Consider the following 20433-nt stretch of genomic DNA (forward strand, 5'->3'; position numbering starts at 1 on the left):
GGCGTTTGTTAGTCACGGCTCTCCTCAGAGTGGAGGTTGGCATCAGTAGAGAGGAAGCTTAAGCATTATAGGTAAAGTGGATTATAGTATTGTTACATTTTACGCATCAGATTTCCGACTCCCTGAATCTTTTCATGATATTTGAACTGTAGGTGATGAAAGACCTAAATTCTATTCCATCTTGCACTGAGAAACATTGTCTTTAAACTGACAATTTGTCACAAAGTGGTGAACCAAGTCCCATCCTTGCTTGCAAAGGTGCTCCTGTTATACTCAGTCTAGATGACCTTACCTGTTGACCTGTGGAAACTTCTGGAACAGTGTTACTTGTATAACCTCAGTCTTATTTTGTTTCTGTCCCAACTTTTTTTGAGTGTACTGCATGCGTCATATTTTTTATTTTTTTTTATTTACAAAACACAATTAGGTTAGGTGAAAACACAGAAAATGTTTTCTTTATACTTCTATCAGTTAAATAAGAGGTCAAGCAATTTAAATACAGTTCTTAGTTTTTATTGCTTCTTTAAAGTGTTCCAATTGTCTGGAAATAGGAAAACTCCAGTCTAGCCTTATGTCTTTGTGTCAGCAGTGTGGTCCTTTTGGGTCTCCTACCAAATAATCTTCCATTCACCTTTCTATCAATGTTAAAAGAGGTCAGCTACAGTGCAATTGTGTGTAAACTTCTTAAATATGTGTACACAATAACATTTAATTCACTGAAAACAGACTTGTAGTCTTGACATTGTCCATGCTTTTGCACAATTTTGATTCTCACATCCTTAATTTTTCTTTTGCTTTTCATTTTCTTCAGTGTGGTACACAGACACAAAAATTAAGTAAACACTATTTAAACTGGTAGGAAGTGAGATTTCACTTAAGTACAAATTAAATGAGCACCACATGATAACAATGGAATGCAATTTTTACATACAAATTTGAAGGGCCAATAACTCTATACACTCTATTTCTGTTTTTATTCTATTGCAAACAAAATAATAAACATGTGAATATCACAGCATTCACAGTTGCAACAATTTTTTTTGGAGATTGAGCAGGGGTGCAAGTATTTTGGCCATCACCGTAAATTAATCTTTATAACTGATTTTATACACCTTGGATACTAGCAATGGATCTGGCTTAAACAACTGTACTGATAAATAAACATACTTTTGGCACATTCCCTTTGATAAATAAGTATGTTACAATTATTCTGCCAGCAAAATAACAGCTGCAGAATCTATTAAAATCACAAGAATTCTCTGACAGCCTTTACAAGTGTATGTAAGCTTTTTGATTTTAACTTATTTTGACTACATGTTTAGACTGAATCAGTAACCAACTGTTGAAAATATTTTGATAGATAAAATTATTTCAGAAGCACCTGAGATGTTTTACTTCAAATATGTGGAAAAAGATATTTTAATTTAAAAGGAAAGTGAGTAGTCAATACAGCAGGTAAATTAAAAAATGTATTAACTTTAAAATAATGTGACTGTGCAAACAAATTGTAAATATTTTTATATTTCCTTATATACATTTCAGTTAATTAACACATAACTTATTATTAGTGGCACTAACTTGGAAACGAACAATCGCTTGCATTTCCTGAACTAAACACAACTGATTCATTTATTTATTTTAATAATTTAGCTGTTAAGTTTAATGTTCACAATAAATAAGAAAAAATATATAATTAAAACATGATTACTAACATTTTTGTAGATTTAAAACTGTACTAAAATAATGCTATTCACCAGCAAAACAATCTTTACATTGGAGGTTAAAATGCTTTTTCAGTAATTCAATAAAAAATGAGGATTGACCAAGTCAGCAAAAAATGAAATAAGCATTGTTCTGAAATAAGCATTGTTCATTTTACATTATGACTTTTTAAGTTACATTATTCAGCAGCACCATTTATTGTATGGATTACGATGATCAAAACTTGCGTGCAACTTCCATTATAGCAATAGTAGTACTCTGGCCAAAGATGAAGGCTCCGATCACAACAGTGACAACGCCCCATCCTGTGAGCAGCATCCTAAAAAAAAACAGAACAGCACTATGAGAGAGAGTAAAAATACAAAGTAAAGGGTTACAGTGATAAAGAAAGGGGAAGAATTTAATAATTTGAAAAAACACTGACTTTATTATGTGACCTATTGGTTCTGTCTGCATGGCAAAAATGAGACATAGTCCTGTAAGGGAATAGTTTAACATCAATTATTTTCTTATTTATGACTTTTATGAGTAACTGCTGTTTATATTCATTTATTTGTGTTTGTTTAAATATGTTACCAGGAAAAATAAAGATAAAGAAGGCACTGATTCCTCCAATCAAGCTAATGACATCGCTCATGTCTGGCACATAGATGGCAATGAGTAGTGTCACAGCAATCCACAGGAATGTCAGAAAAACTCTGCATCGGCACTCGAACACTGCTGTAACAATCGCCTGGTGCTCCCGGTAACGTAGCATAAGTGTAAGAATAACGGACCTAGAGAGCATAACAAATTCAAGCAGTGTGTTTGTGAAAGTGATCTCAAACAATAAATGGCAAACAGGATTTAAGATTAATAGCATATGATAACTTATTGTGTTGTGTACCTGCCCAGCAGCAGTATTATTGGGTAGATGGTGATGATTGAAATCCCAAACAGCAGCCTTGCTATGATCATCACCACATCATTGCCAGGATATGACATCAGGATATCTGAAGCAACTTCACGCCCAAATGTAAGGAAACCAAACACCCCTACAAGGAAAAAGAAATAGGAATATATGAGTGTTAAAAAGGGTTAAGAAAGGAGATTGGAAGGAACAGTAGTCAATTATGAGTTTTGGTGGTGTCACTGGTCTGGCCAGGTGCTAAACAGGTACAACTGGTGTTTAAGAAAGGGAGGCCTCGTGGGGAATCAACTCCTTGCAACAGTAAGTCCTACTATACATAAACACAGAGAGAATAGTGATGATCCTCTGTAGGTGTTGAACCTCTCTGTAAGAATTCAAGAATGGCTGTGAAGATGGTTGTGAAGATGCAGCTGACAGCTTAATAGATGTCAGAGAAGGCATGTTTTAGCCTGCAGCCCATCAGCAAAGGTGTTGTGCAATCAGCAGAGGCTGAACAGGGTACAGGGTAATTGAGTGTAACCAAATTGGAATTAGTTGTAAGCTGAGTAGCATTTGTGAAAGTCTGTGCCTTGATGCTGTACTCTAGTGTGCTCTTGTTGTCTCTAGTGTTACCTGGTGTCCCCTTACTTTAAAATAAGTATAAGCATTTTGTACTGTAGGATGAAAAATTATTACTTTAGCTAACACAGCAATTTTATCAGATGTGATATCCTGTCTTAAGCATACCTGTAAGAGTGTAGATGAGCAGGCAGAAGATCATGGAGACCACAGAAATGAACACCCAGTGAGAAATCTTTTTGTTTTCCATGCTGCTGTAAATGGCAATACAGGCTTCATGGCACTAAATGGCACACATAAATAATCATAAGGGCAAAGAAATAGTGTCAAGTATTTTTTCAATCTATTCTGCACCACCAGAGCCCCCATCTATAGTATTTAGGTAATTAATATTACAGACTAATTTGATAACTTCATAGACCGTGAAATTAACCATTTTCCGTGAAATATGCAATTTGCTGTGAAATTCAAAATTTGTTTAGTGATTCAACAGTGTATGAAATATAAGGCACACGTGAGCAGTAGCCGACTGCATCTTTTCACCTGCACCAGCTCTATGCATGGAGAGCCACACCCTAATCGCATTATTCTCTTACTCTATGCAGACACCATCAACCAGCCAGCAGAGGCCGTAACTGCATCAGTTATGAGGTCCCTATCCAGCTCCCTGCTGGATGAACAACAGCCAAACATTTATATAGCCGCCCAGCCCAGTCGGATGGCAGAGCTGAGATTCGATACGATGAAGACACAGACAAGAACTTTTGTCTTTCACCTATCAAGTTAGGCTTTGCTGTGTAATGTAGCTTCCATTTATTTTATCACCTAATTTATGTATGTTTTAATGACTGCCATAAAATGTGGCACTTCGCTTTGAAAATCCTGCATTGCAATAACCACCTGAATTTAAGGAATTCTAAATGTGATGGCTGCATTGCCTTTCTAAACATTTTAAAGAGGGACATGTCTATAACCACCATCTCCAACACTAAAGCACTAGCCAGCCACATTTTTCCATAATTTTCGCACCTATTGTGCATTTGTGCAGATGCCACAACCAGCCCGCAAAGGATGCATTTTTTGCAATGATGTCCCATTGACATCCCTCCCTCAGACACATATAACTGTTCCAGTTGGATGGCTGGCCAGGTCGATAGCACAGCTGAGAACATGTTATTTCTAAAAGCAATTAAAAAGGTGGGCCCGTCAGACCACAGCACACGTTTCCACTTTATATCAGTCTACCTCAGATAAGTTTGGCATTTCTAGTTGTTGTTAATATATAGATTCTCTTTTGCACACAAAATCTTGAACTTTACACAGAGTTTACACAGGTCTACCAAATTTTATTACACAGAATAAAATTCATTCATTGTCTGTTTTACCACCACTTTATCCTATTCAGGGTCACAGTGTGTATGATTCACCGGGGAGAAGGTAGGAAAACACCCTTGACAGGTCACCAGTTCATCACAGTGCAAATACACACACATTCCGACCTAGACTGACAGCATGTCTTTGGACTGTGGGAGGAAATTGGAGCACCCGGAGGAAACATGCAAACTCCACAAATTTAAAATATTAGAACACTGTAATAACGCTGTCTGAAAGGCATTTGGAACTGCAATGACATTCACAATGTAAATGTGGCCATATGCATTTTTGACCCCCTCCCAGTGTGGATTAACTGTTCAAATCTTCAAAATTTAACCCCATTTATACTGTAATTAGTGTAGACACTTTGATTGGATCAGAAAGACAGCTCTAAAATCCAGGTGTAAACAAGTCCTTAAGAAGAGAAGTGGTAATAAAATCTTACCTGAAAACCAAAACATATGGTTGGAACCACACTGAACATAGAGGCCCAGGAGTCTAATCTGCACCAAACGCAAAGAGCTTTTTTAGGTTTATGTATTTTGCTATTTTTACCACAGTGTAATTATTGCTAACCATGAAGCCAGTATATAATTAACAATTTACCTTCAAGAAAGATGCTTGAAACTAGTTACAAATTTTCACTTAGGCAAGACAATTAAAAAAAACTACTAAAGAAAAAATATAATCTTCTGTCTTTGTTTAACTTTATATGTTAGAAATTTAGATTTAGAATTTAAATTTAAATCAAAGCATAAACTTCTTATGTACATTTACTCCTACAATCTTTTGTACATTATTTGCACCCCCAAAATATATTGAAAATAATTGCAAACCTGTTGTACAGTTGCCCATTATTATTTCTTAAGGTTTTAGAAATCACATAACATTTACAAGTAAAAATGTATTTTCTGTAAGTATTATTTTAGGGTAATAAACTATACCTAAATGTTTAACAATAGCAACATAGGACACATACGTATATACAAACATAAATAAATATTTTATTTTAGATTATTTATTGTAAGAAAACTAACAATAAAGCACAGCAGGATTCTGGTTCACATACAAATATACAGACATACAGTCTTAGTAGCTCACCCTGTTTGTGGTGGAGTGAGGTCGGCCATGTGTTCCCCTTTCCAGTAATACTTAATTATTACAGCCACACTCAGGTATGTAGCAGCAAGCGTACCCAAAACACTGAACACAGGAGAAATTGTATACACATTAAAACTGAAAGCACAATCTATTCATTAAAGCAGTGTTTAAGACTTACATTTTTATAAAATATTAAAATATACCTGGTGTATTTTTGGATGCTTATTTCTTTGGGGATTGAGAGTGGTAGGATGATGATTAGGCACACAAGGAAAAGTGAAAAGCTCTGGTCCGTATACCAGTGATAGGGCATCTCTTTTTCTCCTGTCACCATTTCATATAAAGACAGACACACTGAAATACACCCAAACACCACACACATGAATTCGTTAAAAGATATGTTTCTAACACCTGATGAAATTCATCCAACAAAAAAACTGGCTATCCTGAGAATAAAAAAGGAAGGGGTCCTGTCCAGGATTAGCTTGATGTCCCCAAAAAAGTGGTAAGTAAGTGTACACTTAGTGACACGCACTTCCTAGCCTTTCTTACTTACACTTTTCCAGCTGGTCCTGCACCACCACAAGGAATGCAACAGAGATCATGAAGAGGTTAAAGACAAAGCAGACCTCACACAGTTGGCCAATCCTGAGGCCACACACTTCTTTCACCACATCATGATAAGTGCTTTGTCGACTAATAGACGAAGCATATGCCAGAATGACCAAGCCACTGATTAGAAATATCAGTGACACCTGAAAAAGAAAAAAGAGTAGAAAAGACCAGTCTCATAAGTAACTTAATTATGGAAAAGTCTTCATTACCTAACAAAGGTGTGCTGTTCTAAGTTAGCTGTTCTAATAGGCTTTATTGTCATGTTACATGCTATTACACACTGAAATGAAACAAAGTTCATCCAGGACCAGGGTGTAACACAGAAAGTATAGGCTATACATGAGAACTATGCGTAAATACTTTCACTGACTAGTAAAAGTTAAAAGATATGTTTCTAATGTTTATAATATAGGCTACATCAAGTTGGTACAGTAATACAAAATGCAACTACAGGACAATACAATAGGCACACATACACATACAGGGCAGAATAACTCAAACTACCCTTAGTGACAGCCTGTGAGAAGCAGGAGTAAATTTACACCCTGATGTGAAAAACTAAATGCTTAGGAGGCAATTCTTTGTTTTGTTTTTTATGTTTCTTTTCTTTAATAAAAACAAGTTACCATTGCTTTAACTAAGCCTAATAATTAATGACACAATAAGGATGCAATAAGCTCACATACACACACATGTACTTACTTTAACCAACTTAGACTCCCTCAAACCAAAACGGAATTAGTTGTAGCTAATTCTTTTTTTTGCGTTTTGTTTTAAAAATGTGGAAGAAAGTGAAGTACACAGAGAAAACACAGACCAAGTAAACATGCAAAACTTTTTACAGATGGTGACCAAAGGCAAACCCAGGTCAACAGGACCCACTTTACCAGCTGTGCCATTATGCTGCACGTTGGACTCTCTCATATAAAGGCTATTTAAATATATTCAATAATATACAAAATGGCATTTGGGGAATAATAACTGCCCTCATACATAACACATATGTAGGATTTTTCTTAAAGGTTACATGTCTAACCCAAAAAAATCTGTCAATTTTGATAAGCTCAAATTTAGGGAGTTTTTTTTCGGTTGTTATCAGAAAATTAAACAAATTATTAAAATGTCAAGCACTGATATTTCACAATTCAGAAATTAATCAAAACACATATACAGCCCAAAAACGTGAATTTTGGCAACAAATTAAGATTATGCATAGCATTTACATTATGCCATTATACATATCTAAGGAAACAATATCTCACTCTACATACAGTGTATCACAAAAGTGAGTACACCCCTCACATTTCTGCAAATATTTCATTATATCTTTTCATGGGACAACACTATAGACATGAAACTTGGATATAACTTAGAGTAGTCAGTGTACAACTTGTATAGCAGTGTAGATTTACTGTCTTCTGAAAATAACTCAACACACAGCCATTAATGTCTAAATAGCTGGCAACATAAGTGAGTACACCCCACAGTGAACATGTCCAAATTGTGCCCAAAGTGTCAATATTTTGTGTGACCACCATTATTATCCAGCACTGCCTTAACCCTCCTGGGCATGGAATTCACCAGAGCTGCACAGGTTGCTACTGGAATCCTCTTCCACTCCTCCATGATGACATCACGGAGCTGGTGGATGTTAGACACCTTGAACTCCTCCACCTTCCACTTGAGGATGCGCCACAGGTGCTCAATTGGGTTTAGTCCATCACCTTTACCTTCAGCTTCCTCAGCAAGGCAGTTGTCATCTTGGAGGTTGTGTTTGGGGTCGTTATCCTGTTGGAAAACTGCCATGAGGCCCAGTTTTCGAAGGGAGGGGATCATGCTCTGTTTCAGAATGTCACAGTACATGTTGGAATTCATGTTTCCGTCAATGAACTGCAGCTCCCCAGTGCCAGCAACACTCATGCAGCCCAAGACCATGATGCTACCACCACCATGCTTGACTGTAGGCAAGATACAGTTGTCTTGGTACTTCTCACCAGGGTGCCGCCACACATGCTGGACACCATCTGAGCCAAACAAGTTTATCTTGGTCTCGTCAGACCACAGGGCATTCCAGTAATCCATGTTCTTGGACTGCTTGTCTTCAGCAAACTGTTTGCTGGCTTTCTTGTGCGTCAGCTTCCTTCTGGGATGACGACCATGCAGACCGAGTTGATGCAGTGTGCGGCGTATGGTCTGAGCACTGACAGGCTGACCTCCCACGTCTTCAACCTCTGCAGCAATGCTGGCAGCACTCATGTGTCTATTTTTTAAAGCCAACCTCTGGATATGACGCCGAACACGTGGACTCAACTTCTTTGGTCGACCCTGGCGAAGCCTGTTCCGAGTGGAACCTGTCCTGGAAAACCGCTGTATGACCTTGGCCACCATGCTGTAGCTCAGTTTCAGGGTGTTAGCAATCTTCTTATAGCCCAGGCCATCTTTGTGGAGAGCAACAATTCTATTTCTCACATCCTCAGAGAGTTCTTTGCCATGAGGTGCCATGTTGAATATCCAGTGGCCAGTATGAGAGAATTGTACCCAAAACACCAAATTTAACAGCCCTGCTCCCCATTCACACCTGGGACCTTGACACATGACACCAGGGAGGGACAACGACACATTTGGGCACAATTTGGACATGTTCACTGTGGGGTGTACTCACTTATGTTGCCAGCTATTTAGACATTAATGGCTGTGTGTTAAGTTATTTTCAGAAGACAGTAAATCTACACTGCTATACAAGCTGTACACTGACTACTCTAAGTTATATCCAAGTTTCATGTCTATAGTGTTGTCCCATGAAAATATATAATGAAATATTTGCAGAAATGTGAGGGGTGTACTCACTTTTGTGATACACTGTATCTGGGGAAAATTGTGGTTGCAAATTGCATAAGAACACAAATTACTTACTTACACTCTACAGACAGAAGTTTCTATTTTTTTAATTTGTGTTTCAGTCACAACAATTGCTAACAGATGTAAGGAATCAGTTAGATACAGGAAATTATATGCTTTAAACTTTGCACAAATGCTTCCCCTGTGCACAACGAAATTATATGCTTCCCCTGTTAACAGAGCAATATTTATAAAGGCATGTGGCTGATCTTAGCCCCACTGAACAGCTTTTGAATTAACTGTAACATCGATTGAGGCTTTCTTGACCAATATCAGTGTCCAGGCTTTTGTTTGAATGGGCACAAATTCCCACAGACACACAAGTAATCTTGTGAGAAGACTTCTTTGAAGAGTGGCTGTTGTTATAGCTGAAAAGATCACACAGAAGTCACTCTATTTAATGTTGTTTGTTTATGAATTGGGATGTCCAACAGGCTCATGGTGAGGTCTTCCAATACTTTTGGCCATTTAGTATATGTTGAAGGGTTTTTTTACTTAATAATGTTCTTATTAAGTAAAAATTATGATAAAAAACACAAGTTTTGTAATAATAATAAAATTAATAATAATATTAAAATGGCATTTTAAAATTGTGAACTTTGTTGTGAAAGGTTGCGTCCATTTTTGTTGTTGTTGTTTGTTATAAACAGAACTTAATCTTGGCATTAGGGTGGTGTACTGGTCTATTACACAAGCCCACCAACACTAAGAACTTGGTTCAAATCTCAGTCTTGCTACCAGCTGACCAGGTGTTTGTACAGACATGATTGTCTATGCCTGAGTGGGAAAGGCCAAAGCCCTGCAATGGACTGGCGACCTGTCAAGGGTATTCCTGCTGTGCACCAGGTGAAATTGGACCCACCGCAACTCTGACCAGAATAAAGTAAATAAAAATGAAACGAAAATAACTTAAAAAAAAAAAAAATCTTTGTATTTATTTATGATGAAAATCTGAAATTGCTAAAAGGGAGGATAACACAATCCTAAAGTTTTAACTCACAAAACCTTATCTTAATCTGCATTAGATTCAACTCAGTTCTCAAGACCAAAAATCAGAGACTTGACTCCCAGCCCTACTGTTCACCAAAGCATTAAGCATGACTTTTAGAGAACTTTGAATTTAAGAATAATGACTCTAAATAATATATTACAGATTTTTCTTTTAAAATGATGAGTAAAAGTTCCATACAGTTAATTTCTTTACCATTACATTTAAAGTAGTTATTAGCAGGTCACAAATAAATATTGCAACTTATCTTTTTTTTTTTTTCAATTATCGATTTTTTCCCACTTTTTTCCCCCAATTTTTATCCCTATTCTAGTCGTGTCCAATTACCCTGATTGTGTCCTTTATACTGATTCGACCCTTTGCCGCTGACTGAGGACGCCACTCAACTGACTTGCGCCCCCTCCGGCACGCAATCAGTACAGACTTGCATTTTTCACCTGCACGAGCCGAGTTCGTACACCGAGAGACACTGCGCACGGAGGGTCACACCCCCCTCAATGTTATTCCTCAGCCCTGTAACGGCGCCGTCAGTCAACCAGCAGGGGCCGCAGTTGTACCAGTTATGAGGACCTATGCTCCGACTTCTACCCCTAAACCCCTGAACAACAGCCTAATGTTGTTCATACTGCCGCCCAACCAGTCGGAAAGGTAGAGCTGAGTTTCGATACAATGTATCTAGAAACCCAACTCTGGTGGGCTAGCGTACTTTACCGCTGCGCCACCTGAGCGGCCCAATTGCCCTGAGCAGCCCCGACAGGAAAACAAGATAAATATTACTTTGTCTTAAATAAGAATTTATATTAGTTACTGTCACTTAAAGCGTTTAGTCCACACGTGTGAGCTGTGACAACAAAAAAAGACAAAATATTGTCTCTGGTTGTCTATGTTCACCTTACCATCTCTACGGTGATGGCTCTGCTCACGCCTCCTGCTTTTTCAAAGGCCCAAGGAAAATTAAGGAGTCCTGCTCCGAGTGCAGATTTCAGCATGATGAACACTGCACCGAACGACCCGAGTCGCGGTGCTGCGGAGCCTCGCGCCGGTTTGTGCAATACACTGATGCTCCGGATGCTTTCGCGCGCCAGTTCCTCCATGCTGACTGGATCTCAAATCCGTTAAAGCAGCAATTGCGGAGCACGTCAGGTTAAATCAGCGAGGATACACTGAAAACCGAGCCGTCCAGTCCGTCACAGCCTAGTCGATGCCGTTGGTACACTCAAACAGTAAATCTTGGACTAGCTTTTAAATGAGCGTGTTTAAACAGTTCACTTGAACATACGAGTTGTGTGTGCTCAGAGTTAAGGCTCTCTGAAAAATGTCACATCCAGGTGAGAAATGTGGAAAAGATTTGTTAGCTTTGCTGTCGCAGGTCATTTGCCAGATTCTTAATACGAGGTCTGCCTAACATGTTCAGCACGTGCGCGACTTGGCGTCACGGATTCTGAACCTAACTTGTGAAAAAGACACAAGGATCTGTTTTCTGTGCGTTAAATACAGCAACCGTTGCGCTTAAAAGTTTCGGCTTAGGATGGCAAAAATGCTACTGAAATTTTAATACAGGTTAACGTTTGTAATTACCCATCTTTACGTTCTTTTCAAAAAGTGGGGTTAAATTTACAGTTATTTTAACACTTTCTATTAGGCCATGAAACAACATATTACAGAGCACATGGATAGGAACAACACAATTTGTAAAACAAGTAAATTTTTTAAGGGACAAGGGCATAAATTTCATTTCATGTTGGGAGGGACAATAAAAAGTAAAATTTTAAGAGTATTCCTGAGGCAGACACCAAAGGTGCTACCAAAAGTACTGTTTTAAATAGGCTACAGGTTTTATATGTTGGACAAGTAATACCAAAATGGCCTGTTCATAGCACACTATAGTCCTCTTTAAAACAAGCTATGGACAATTTTGCACCCAGACTTAATAATGTACAATACATTATCAATTGTAACAGCATAAAATTAGAATTAAACATATTAACATATTAAAATTAGTAACAGTATTAAACAGATTATAAAACTATATAAGGATGTAGAACACTGAAATTAAAGCACAACGTGTAGCACAATAAAACTTTTTTTTTTTGTCAAAGGAGGAGACAGACACCACTGAGCTACTAAACAATATAACCAGTACTATTTCTTCAGGTATTGATGGATCTAACAATTTTCTGACATGCAGTTTTCTTTTATTTTCTTTCTGACTTGCAGTTTTCTTTTCTTTTCTGTCTGGCATGCAGTTTTCTTGTCTTTTTAAATGATCTATTCAGTGCATTATGCTGATTTTTTACAGTGGATCTTATGTCTCACTAGACATATTTAGCTAGCTAGCTAACTTAGCTACATATTAGGAGACACACAAGATTTAACCGCAAGGTAATAGAGCAGACAAAATACAGTCTGAATTAGAGATGCATGAGTACCGATACTAGTATCGGGTATTAGCCCGATACCGCGCTCATTAACTCGTACTCGTACTCGCAGACGAGGCTCCGATACTAAACATCCGATACCTTGTGCCTAGTGCACGTTGCTGCGTTAACGCAGGGATTTTCAACCTGTGGGGCGCGAGTGCCTGACATTACGAGATTTTTTTACTTCTAAAACTAAAGCAATTAATTTTTCACCCACGGGAGACAGATTGAATTATTCTCACTGACCACGCTCACACGCACATTTAATGTTATTTAGTTCCGTTTCACAAAAAAACCCCCTTCAAAATAGAGCTAACAGCGAAGATAACCGGTTACAAAAGCAGCGACCGCTGTTATAGGACGTGTTTGTGTTCAATACTCTGTTCACAGTGTCGATACAAGTGATTCAGGAGTCGACTCATTTTAAGCACAGCGTAAGTTTCTTTTCTCAGTCAATTCTCCGTTTTTACTGTTATAATGAATGTTGCGGTTGTAAATAAACACCAAATACTACAGAACATTTTGTGTGACTCGCTTACCTTATAAAGCTCAGGCTTAATTATACTGGTTTTTACCACAGAGCGGGAGCCGACTCAGAGTCGTTTACGATTTACCGAAGTGAACCACGAATGGATGTGCTGATAGAATCGGCTCAGATGGGATCGGACTGTATTATCTTTTTAAAGTAAATATTTCAATCAGCAGAATCGCATCGCATGTATGATATGCACAGCGTTAATTACGTGCGTTTATTAATGAACGTTTACGTTAGCTTGTCAGAAGCTTTCTCAATGATGTCTGTTCCACTGCACTATTTTACACTAAAAACTACACTATTCCATAATGATCCAGATTGCATAATTCTAAATAGGTATCGGTATCGGTATCGGCGAGTGCAAAAATACATGTACTTGTACTCGGTTGGGAAAAAATGGTATTGATGCATCCCTAGTCTGAATATATTGTAACTGTGTTTTTTTATTCTATTGAGTGGTAGAACTTAAGCAAAATGTCTGACATATAATTAGTTTTAAGTTAAATTTTGCAAAGTAGCTATTTACTGAAGGTCAGCCAGTACTGACACACTTTCAAACAGTCTCTGAGGACTAATGTGTTGGATTCGGGTGATGGTAGACAGTGGACCAAACCACCGTGAGGCATATGAAGGCGGCAATGCAATCCTTTAAAATTTTAAAACAATTTTATACTTAGCACAAGTTTTTTTTTCAATGCATCATATCACTATATATCATTAAAAATGACATAGTTATTTTACAGTGATTATATTGGGAGTGAAGACTCTCTGGGAGTGAAGACTCTCTGTTTTTCCCAGGAAGGGGGATGTGGAGGGGATTTCTTTCCCTGGGTACAATGGTATCTTATTGTTAGGAAGTAATGGCAAAATGATAACTGGCATTATCTTTAGCAATTAGATATTAACTGTTATGTTTCAGGTTAAGTATAAAATCACTCAAATTTCTTGTTGTTTTAGCTATCCATATGTAAATGAGTATAGCATTGTGTATTACTTGCCATACATTACCCAGTTTTACCACAGCCGTAGCTCATGACTGACTGTAAGAAAAATCTCACACTGAAAAGTTTTGAAAAATCCAACATTTACTTGGGAGATGATAGGCAAAAATATCCACAAGGATCCCTGATGGAAAGATACAGAAAAGATTTGCATCTTGGGGTAACCAAGTCTCTGAAACTACCATCATATGCAACATTCATGTTAACAGATTATTTGGAAGCCTTGCCAGATTTCTTGTCAGCTAACTACAGACATAAGCACATGGAAGTTGCTAAACACTTCTAAGACATTTGATTGGAATCATGTTTTGTTAAATATTCTAATTTCCTGATAAGGGAATACAGTAGACCCTTGAGTTACGAACGGTTTACCATATGCACATTTCGGGTTACGAGCGATTTTTTTCAACTTAACGTACGAACAAATTTCAGATTACGAACCGAAATTCGCGAAACACGTGACGTTCGAACAAGTTGACTCCGACCATCTCTCTCGCTCTCTCTCTCTCTATATATATACAGTATATATATAGTGGGGCCAAAAAGTATTTAGTCAGCCACTGATTGTGCAAGTTCTCCTACTTAGAAAGATGAGAGAGGTCTGTAATTTTCATCATAGGTACACTTCAACTATGAGAGACAAAATGAGAAAAAAAATCCAGCAAATCACATTGTAGGATTTTTAAAGAATTTATTTGTAAATTATGGTGGAAAATAAGTATTTGGTCAATAACAAAAGTTCAACTCAATACTTTGTAACATAACCTTTGTTGGCAATGACAGAGGTCAAATGTTTCCTGTAAGTCTTCACCAGGTTTGCACACATGTATTTTGGCCCATTCCTCCATGCAAATCTCCTCTAGAGCAGTGATGTTTTGGGGCTGTCGCTGGGCAACACGGACTTTCAACTCCCTCCACAAATTTTCTATGGGGTTGAGGTCTGGAGACTGGCTAGGCCACTCCAGGACCTTGAAATGCTTTTTACGGAGCCACTCCTTCGTTGCCCGAGCGGTGTGTTTGGGATCATTGTCATGCTGGAAGACCCAGCCACGTTCCATCTTCAATGCTCTCACTGATGGAAGGAGGTTTTGGCTTAAAATCTCACGATACATGGCCCTGTTCATTCTTCCTTTAACACAGATTAGTCGTCCTGTCCCCTTTGCAGAAAAACAGCCCCAAAGCATTATGTTTCTACCCCCATGCTTCACAGGTGTCCTTGGGTTCTTCTTCTTCCTCCAAACACGACGAGTTGAGTTTTTACCAAAAAGTTCCATTTTGGTTTCATTTCAATATCATTTTGATATTCTCCCAGTCCTCTTCTGGATCATCCATATGCTCTCTGGCAAACTTCAGACGGGCCTGGACATGTACTGGCTTAAGCAGGGGGACACGCCTGGCACTGCAGGATTTGAGTCCCTCTCGGCGTAGTGTGTTACTGATGGTAGCCTTTTTACTTTGGTCCCAGCTCTCTGCAGGTCATTCATCAGGTCCCTCCGTGTAGTTCTGGGATTTTTGCTCACCGTTCTCATGATAATTTTGACCCCACGGGATGAGATCTTGACCCCAAGGGAGATTATCAATGGTCTTGTATGTCTTCCATTTTCTTACAATTGCTCCCACAGTTGATTTATTCACACCAACCTGCTTGCCTATTGTAGATTCACTCTTCCCAGCCTGGTGCAGGTCTACAATTTTCTTCCTGGTGTCCTTCGACAGCTCTTTGGTCTTGGCCATGGTTGAGTTTGGAGTCTGACTGTTTGAGGCTGTGGACAGGTGTCTTTTATACAGATAACGAGGTCAAACAGGTGCCATTAATACAGGTAACGAGTGGAGGACAGAAGAGCTTCTTAAAGAAGAAGTTACAGGTCTGTGAGAGCCAGAAATCTTGCTTGTTTGTTATTGACCAAATACTTATTTTCCACCATAATTTACAAATAAATTCTTTAAAAATCCTACAATGTGATTTCCTGGATTTTTTTTTTCTAATTTTGTCTCTCATAGTTGAAGTGTACCTATGATGAAAATTACAGACCTCTCTCATCTTTCTAAGTAGGAGAACCTGCACAATCAGTGGCTGACAATACTTTTTGACCCCACTGTAACACTGTATCTGGAGGGGAACAGTTTACCTGCCCCTCCCCCAACAGTCCTTGTGACACTGTAATGGTCCTGGTAATGGCCTTTGCTTGTGACTGGAATTACTTAAAATGCTTAATATTTTTTTTCTTTTTTTTTATTCTTTCTTTTTTTATTATTTTTATTTTACAATTATGACCTTATTGCATTTTTCGGTAAAGTACCCAAAAAAAGAGGGTGGGGTGAAATTTCTGATGTTTTTCAACAGAAAAGTTGTTTTGAGTTGTAGTAGGTGGAAGCAGCATTTCCAGTGTCTGTGAGCTCATGTGAATGCATGTACCACCTCCTACAGGTGCAGTACTGGCCAATTACATGAAACTGGAAAGCTAAGGAAAGTGGCAAGTCAACGTTAGATACTTATTACATTGTTTGCATTGTACTGTAGAATTCTTAGGGGAAAAGTGAGAGTCGGTTATCAGCTTTCGTTCGCAACGCTCAACATCGCTGTATGGTATACAAGACAGTATTAGGTTAACACTTTTGTAAAACGTTCTGAAAGTTTGTTCTCTTAGTCCAACATGCTTATCGGTTTGTTATCTAAAGTATAAAGGGTTTAGACACACACCCTTATTTTTTATAGTAAAACAGCCTTAACCGTTTACAATTGGAATTAAAACGGCAGGCTCCTGACTTTGTGAACACACATTTCTCCAGAGACTGTTGATTTACTCATTAATTACAGCTTAATTGCGTTTTTTTTTTCAAAGTACGTGTACTTTTGTCGCATATTTTGTCTTGTATTAAACAAAAGTTACAACCCTTATTATGAAATATATTACTGTAACCGGAAATTCGTTTGTTGCTTGATTCCCATTGCTGCAGTTGTACTATCGTTGGCGCTGTACACACGTGAGTAGAAGATGCCGGTGGATACCAAACGAGTCCGTGGACCTGAGTTATCTCAGTCTCCGTTGTTATTTCTTCCTGCGAGCGCACAAATTAGCGAAGTAAGCAGCAGGAAAGGGGATCGGGGTAACGCCGATGTTCGGTCAGTGTTCGCGCGCTGTGGGCTGGTGAGCCAGGCTAAAGGCTCTGCCTACCTTGAGGCCGGCAATACAAAGATCGTGTGTGCAGTGTACGGTCCGCGAGAAACCGAGCGCAAAGACGATACTGACATGAAGTGCGGCCGCCTCGTGTGCGATTTCAGACTTGCGCCGTTCTCTAGCCCGAAGCGCGGCGCGTGGATCCAGGGCAACGAAGAACGGGATTTGTCCTTATCGTTGCTGGAGAGCATGCAGCCCGGTGTTTGCCTGCACCGTTACCCGCGTTCTCAAATCGAGGTCAACGTTATGGTGCTGGAAAACGACGGCTCGGTCCTGTCGCATGCAGTCACTTGCGCTTCCATGGCATTGGTGGACGCCGGTATCGAGATGTACGACATGGTGCTGGGCTGCGCGTTAAGACAGAACAGTGATTCGTTCTTCTTGGACCCCGATTTATCGGAGGACCAAGGAAACTGGCAGACAGGTTACAATGAACAACAGGGACGTGTTACGGTGGCACTTCTCCCGAACCTCAACCAAATTTCTGGTCTTCATGCGGAAGGCGAGATGCGAGAGGACACGCTGACTGCTGCAGTGACAACCTGCGTCGAGGGATGCCATAAACTATACCCGGTGGTACAACAAGCTATCCTGCGCGCTGTTAAGAGAAAAGCACCACCATCTGAGAAATGAGACTTAACATATTTTACTCAGGCTTTTTCTTAAATATCTTTCTACCAGACTGAGCGGCGTGAATTACTTACTAAAAAGCATTGCAAACTTTGTGCATTTAGGTCATCCATGGATTGACACTAAACTGAAAATCCATAAATGTTTATTCATTCTCTAGCACAAAAAACATTGTGTTCATACTCCTCCACATATTGTCATTTCTAGATAATGACATAACTGGTTAGTTGAAGTTGGGTCTAAAAATGAGTTTTTACTTTAATCAGGGACTTAATGAATCATTATTCATGATATTATGAAAATAAAAGTTTAACAAAAAGCCTGTCTTTGTCCAAAAATATGTTGTCAACTTTTATGGTAATGATCTTCAAATACTGGGCCATGAAAAACATCATTGTCTAAGACAGGGGTGTCAAACTCATTTTCACCGAGGGCCACATCAGCATTATGGTGACCCTCAAAGGGCCGATTGTAACGTATTCTGCTGTGATTGCAGTCACATTGCTGTTGGAGGCTGAATTCTGCATTTATATTGTTCTACTTTACCACAGACACAGCCTCATAACACAAGAGACGCACCGGTTTTTCTTCCTGAAGCACAAACTTGTTTTCACTTTCATTAATTTCCTCCTTATGCTTAATTTTCTTACTTATCTTCTTGTACATTTTAGGATCATGTGTAAATATGTGTAACATCATCTACTGGTGGGATGTGTCACTTTGCAGGTCACAAAATCAGCCTGCATTTTGAAAGATGCAGTTTATTTAGGATTTTACAGTGTATTTATAAGACAATCATTCTGCCCTTACTAATAGTTTATCCCCCTTTCCCAGCTAGACAGACAGACAGACAGCTCTCTTCAGAATACAGTCGGTTTATTTGCTCCACAGCTGTGTGCATCAAAATGAAGTAAAAATACAAACAATAAAAACAATAAAGAACCTAATACAGTAAAAGCACACAGCTGTAGTCAAGTGTTACATCTGGTACAATATGAGATTTAACCAAACGTAAAATAACGCTAACGAGTTAAAATTGTGTGTAAAGATACTAATTGCTATAGTAACGGTAACAACAGTATTTAATTACGGTAAATTACTAAAACAACTAAACAACTAAAACGCTGTGATATACTCACTAAACATTTACTAACAACTGAGAATATAAACGCCACTACTTACAGACAATGCTTGGGTATTATATTGCAATATAATTATTTGTATTTATTTATTATTGTTTACATTACTGACTACGCTACCCCACGTTCTTTTGCCGTAAAAGACATGGCTTCTTAGTGAAGGTTAAAGTTAGTTGCCATGACTACGATGTCACGTCTCTTAAAGGCGCAGGAGCGCATTAAATTATAAGCGCGTCTCTGTAACGACTCGAACCATCACAACAATCATACAGTCGTTTAAGCTCTTGCGGGCCGGATCAAATGACGCGGCGGGCCGGATCTGGCCCGCGGGCCTTGAGTTTGACACCCCTGGTCTAAGAGAACAATTTTAAAAGAGAAAATACATTTGAAAACAAACTTCCTAGATTAATATTGTGTTCTACAAAAAACATATTTCACTAATTGTAAATAAACTTAAATGCAAATCACAACATTGGCAAATTGTCTATTTACAAACCAGTGAAAATTTAAGAAATCAAGTTAATAATTTGCATTTCCTATAGAAACACCTACCCACTTTTTAAACATTGGCAAACTTGGAATGAATGTTTAAAATTCTAAAAATAAACAATCATTAGGCTTACTAATGACACCTTTCACAGTTTATAGATAGCTGTTTTGTGTATGCATCTTTATGACTTTATAAGAAAAACCATTAATGAACACTGCACAAACCTGCTTCAGTTCATAAGTGTTACCCGTATGAGTCAACTGTAAATCTCAACACAAATAACAGAGCCAATAAATAAGAGATGTATATTGTATATCACATTAAATGTAATTAAATTTTCTGTTAAAAAATGGCTACTCGCCGCTCAGGTGGCACAGCGGTAAAAAGAAACGCACTGCAACCAGGGCTGGATTCTGAGAAGCGTCGTATCGAATCCAGCCTTGCTTTACCGGTTCGAAGCTGAGTGGCTATATGAGCAACGATTGGCCGGTTGCTCATGTGGGGGGTGGGACAAAGAACCGGATGTGGGTCTCTCTCTGTCAGAATGCGATTGCGTTCTCTGCCGGCTGATTGGAGGCGCTTACACAGAGATGGGAGGGGGTGCCCTTAGGGTGTGTCTCTCCGCATGCAACGCTAGGTGGCGCCAAACTCGTCAATGTGTGGGTGGCAAAGATGCATCTGGCTGCTGCTCGTGTTTCGGAGGGGATACGGGTTAGCTTCAATCACCTCCGTCAGGGCAGGGTTCGGCATGGACAGAGAGGAAGCACGATGCTAATTGAACAATTGGATGCGCTAAAAGGGGAGAAAAAGGGGTAAAAAAAAAAAAAAAAAAAAAAAAAAAGGCTACTCTAT

The 20433-nt window shown here is 38.7% G+C and overlaps 2 protein-coding genes across 2 annotated transcripts; one reads left to right on the forward strand and one right to left on the reverse strand.

The window, feature by feature from the left end:
- Positions 1-1764: 1764 nt before the first annotated feature.
- Positions 1765-11281, reverse strand: slc38a8b (solute carrier family 38 member 8b). The gene is made up of 10 exons (XM_063013414.1): positions 11084-11281; positions 6222-6420; positions 5869-6019; positions 5666-5767; positions 5010-5067; positions 3359-3473; positions 2609-2756; positions 2299-2498; positions 2147-2198; positions 1765-2041 (listed from the first exon to the last, which is right to left on the reverse strand). Exons 1-10 carry the CDS (start codon positions 11279-11281, stop codon positions 1939-1941), a joined length of 1326 nt encoding a protein of 441 aa, XP_062869484.1. The 3' UTR covers positions 1765-1938.
- A 5834-nt stretch (positions 11282-17115) lies between these two features.
- On the forward strand, positions 17116-18271 carry exosc6 (exosome component 6). Its single transcript, XM_063012650.1, has one exon. It carries the CDS (start codon positions 17140-17142, stop codon positions 17953-17955), a length of 816 nt encoding a protein of 271 aa, XP_062868720.1. The 5' UTR covers positions 17116-17139; the 3' UTR covers positions 17956-18271.
- Positions 18272-20433: the final 2162 nt, after the last annotated feature.

Source organism: Trichomycterus rosablanca, chromosome 17 (genome assembly GCF_030014385.1).
Source record: "Trichomycterus rosablanca isolate fTriRos1 chromosome 17, fTriRos1.hap1, whole genome shotgun sequence".
Lineage (NCBI taxonomy): Eukaryota > Metazoa > Chordata > Actinopteri > Siluriformes > Trichomycteridae > Trichomycterus > Trichomycterus rosablanca.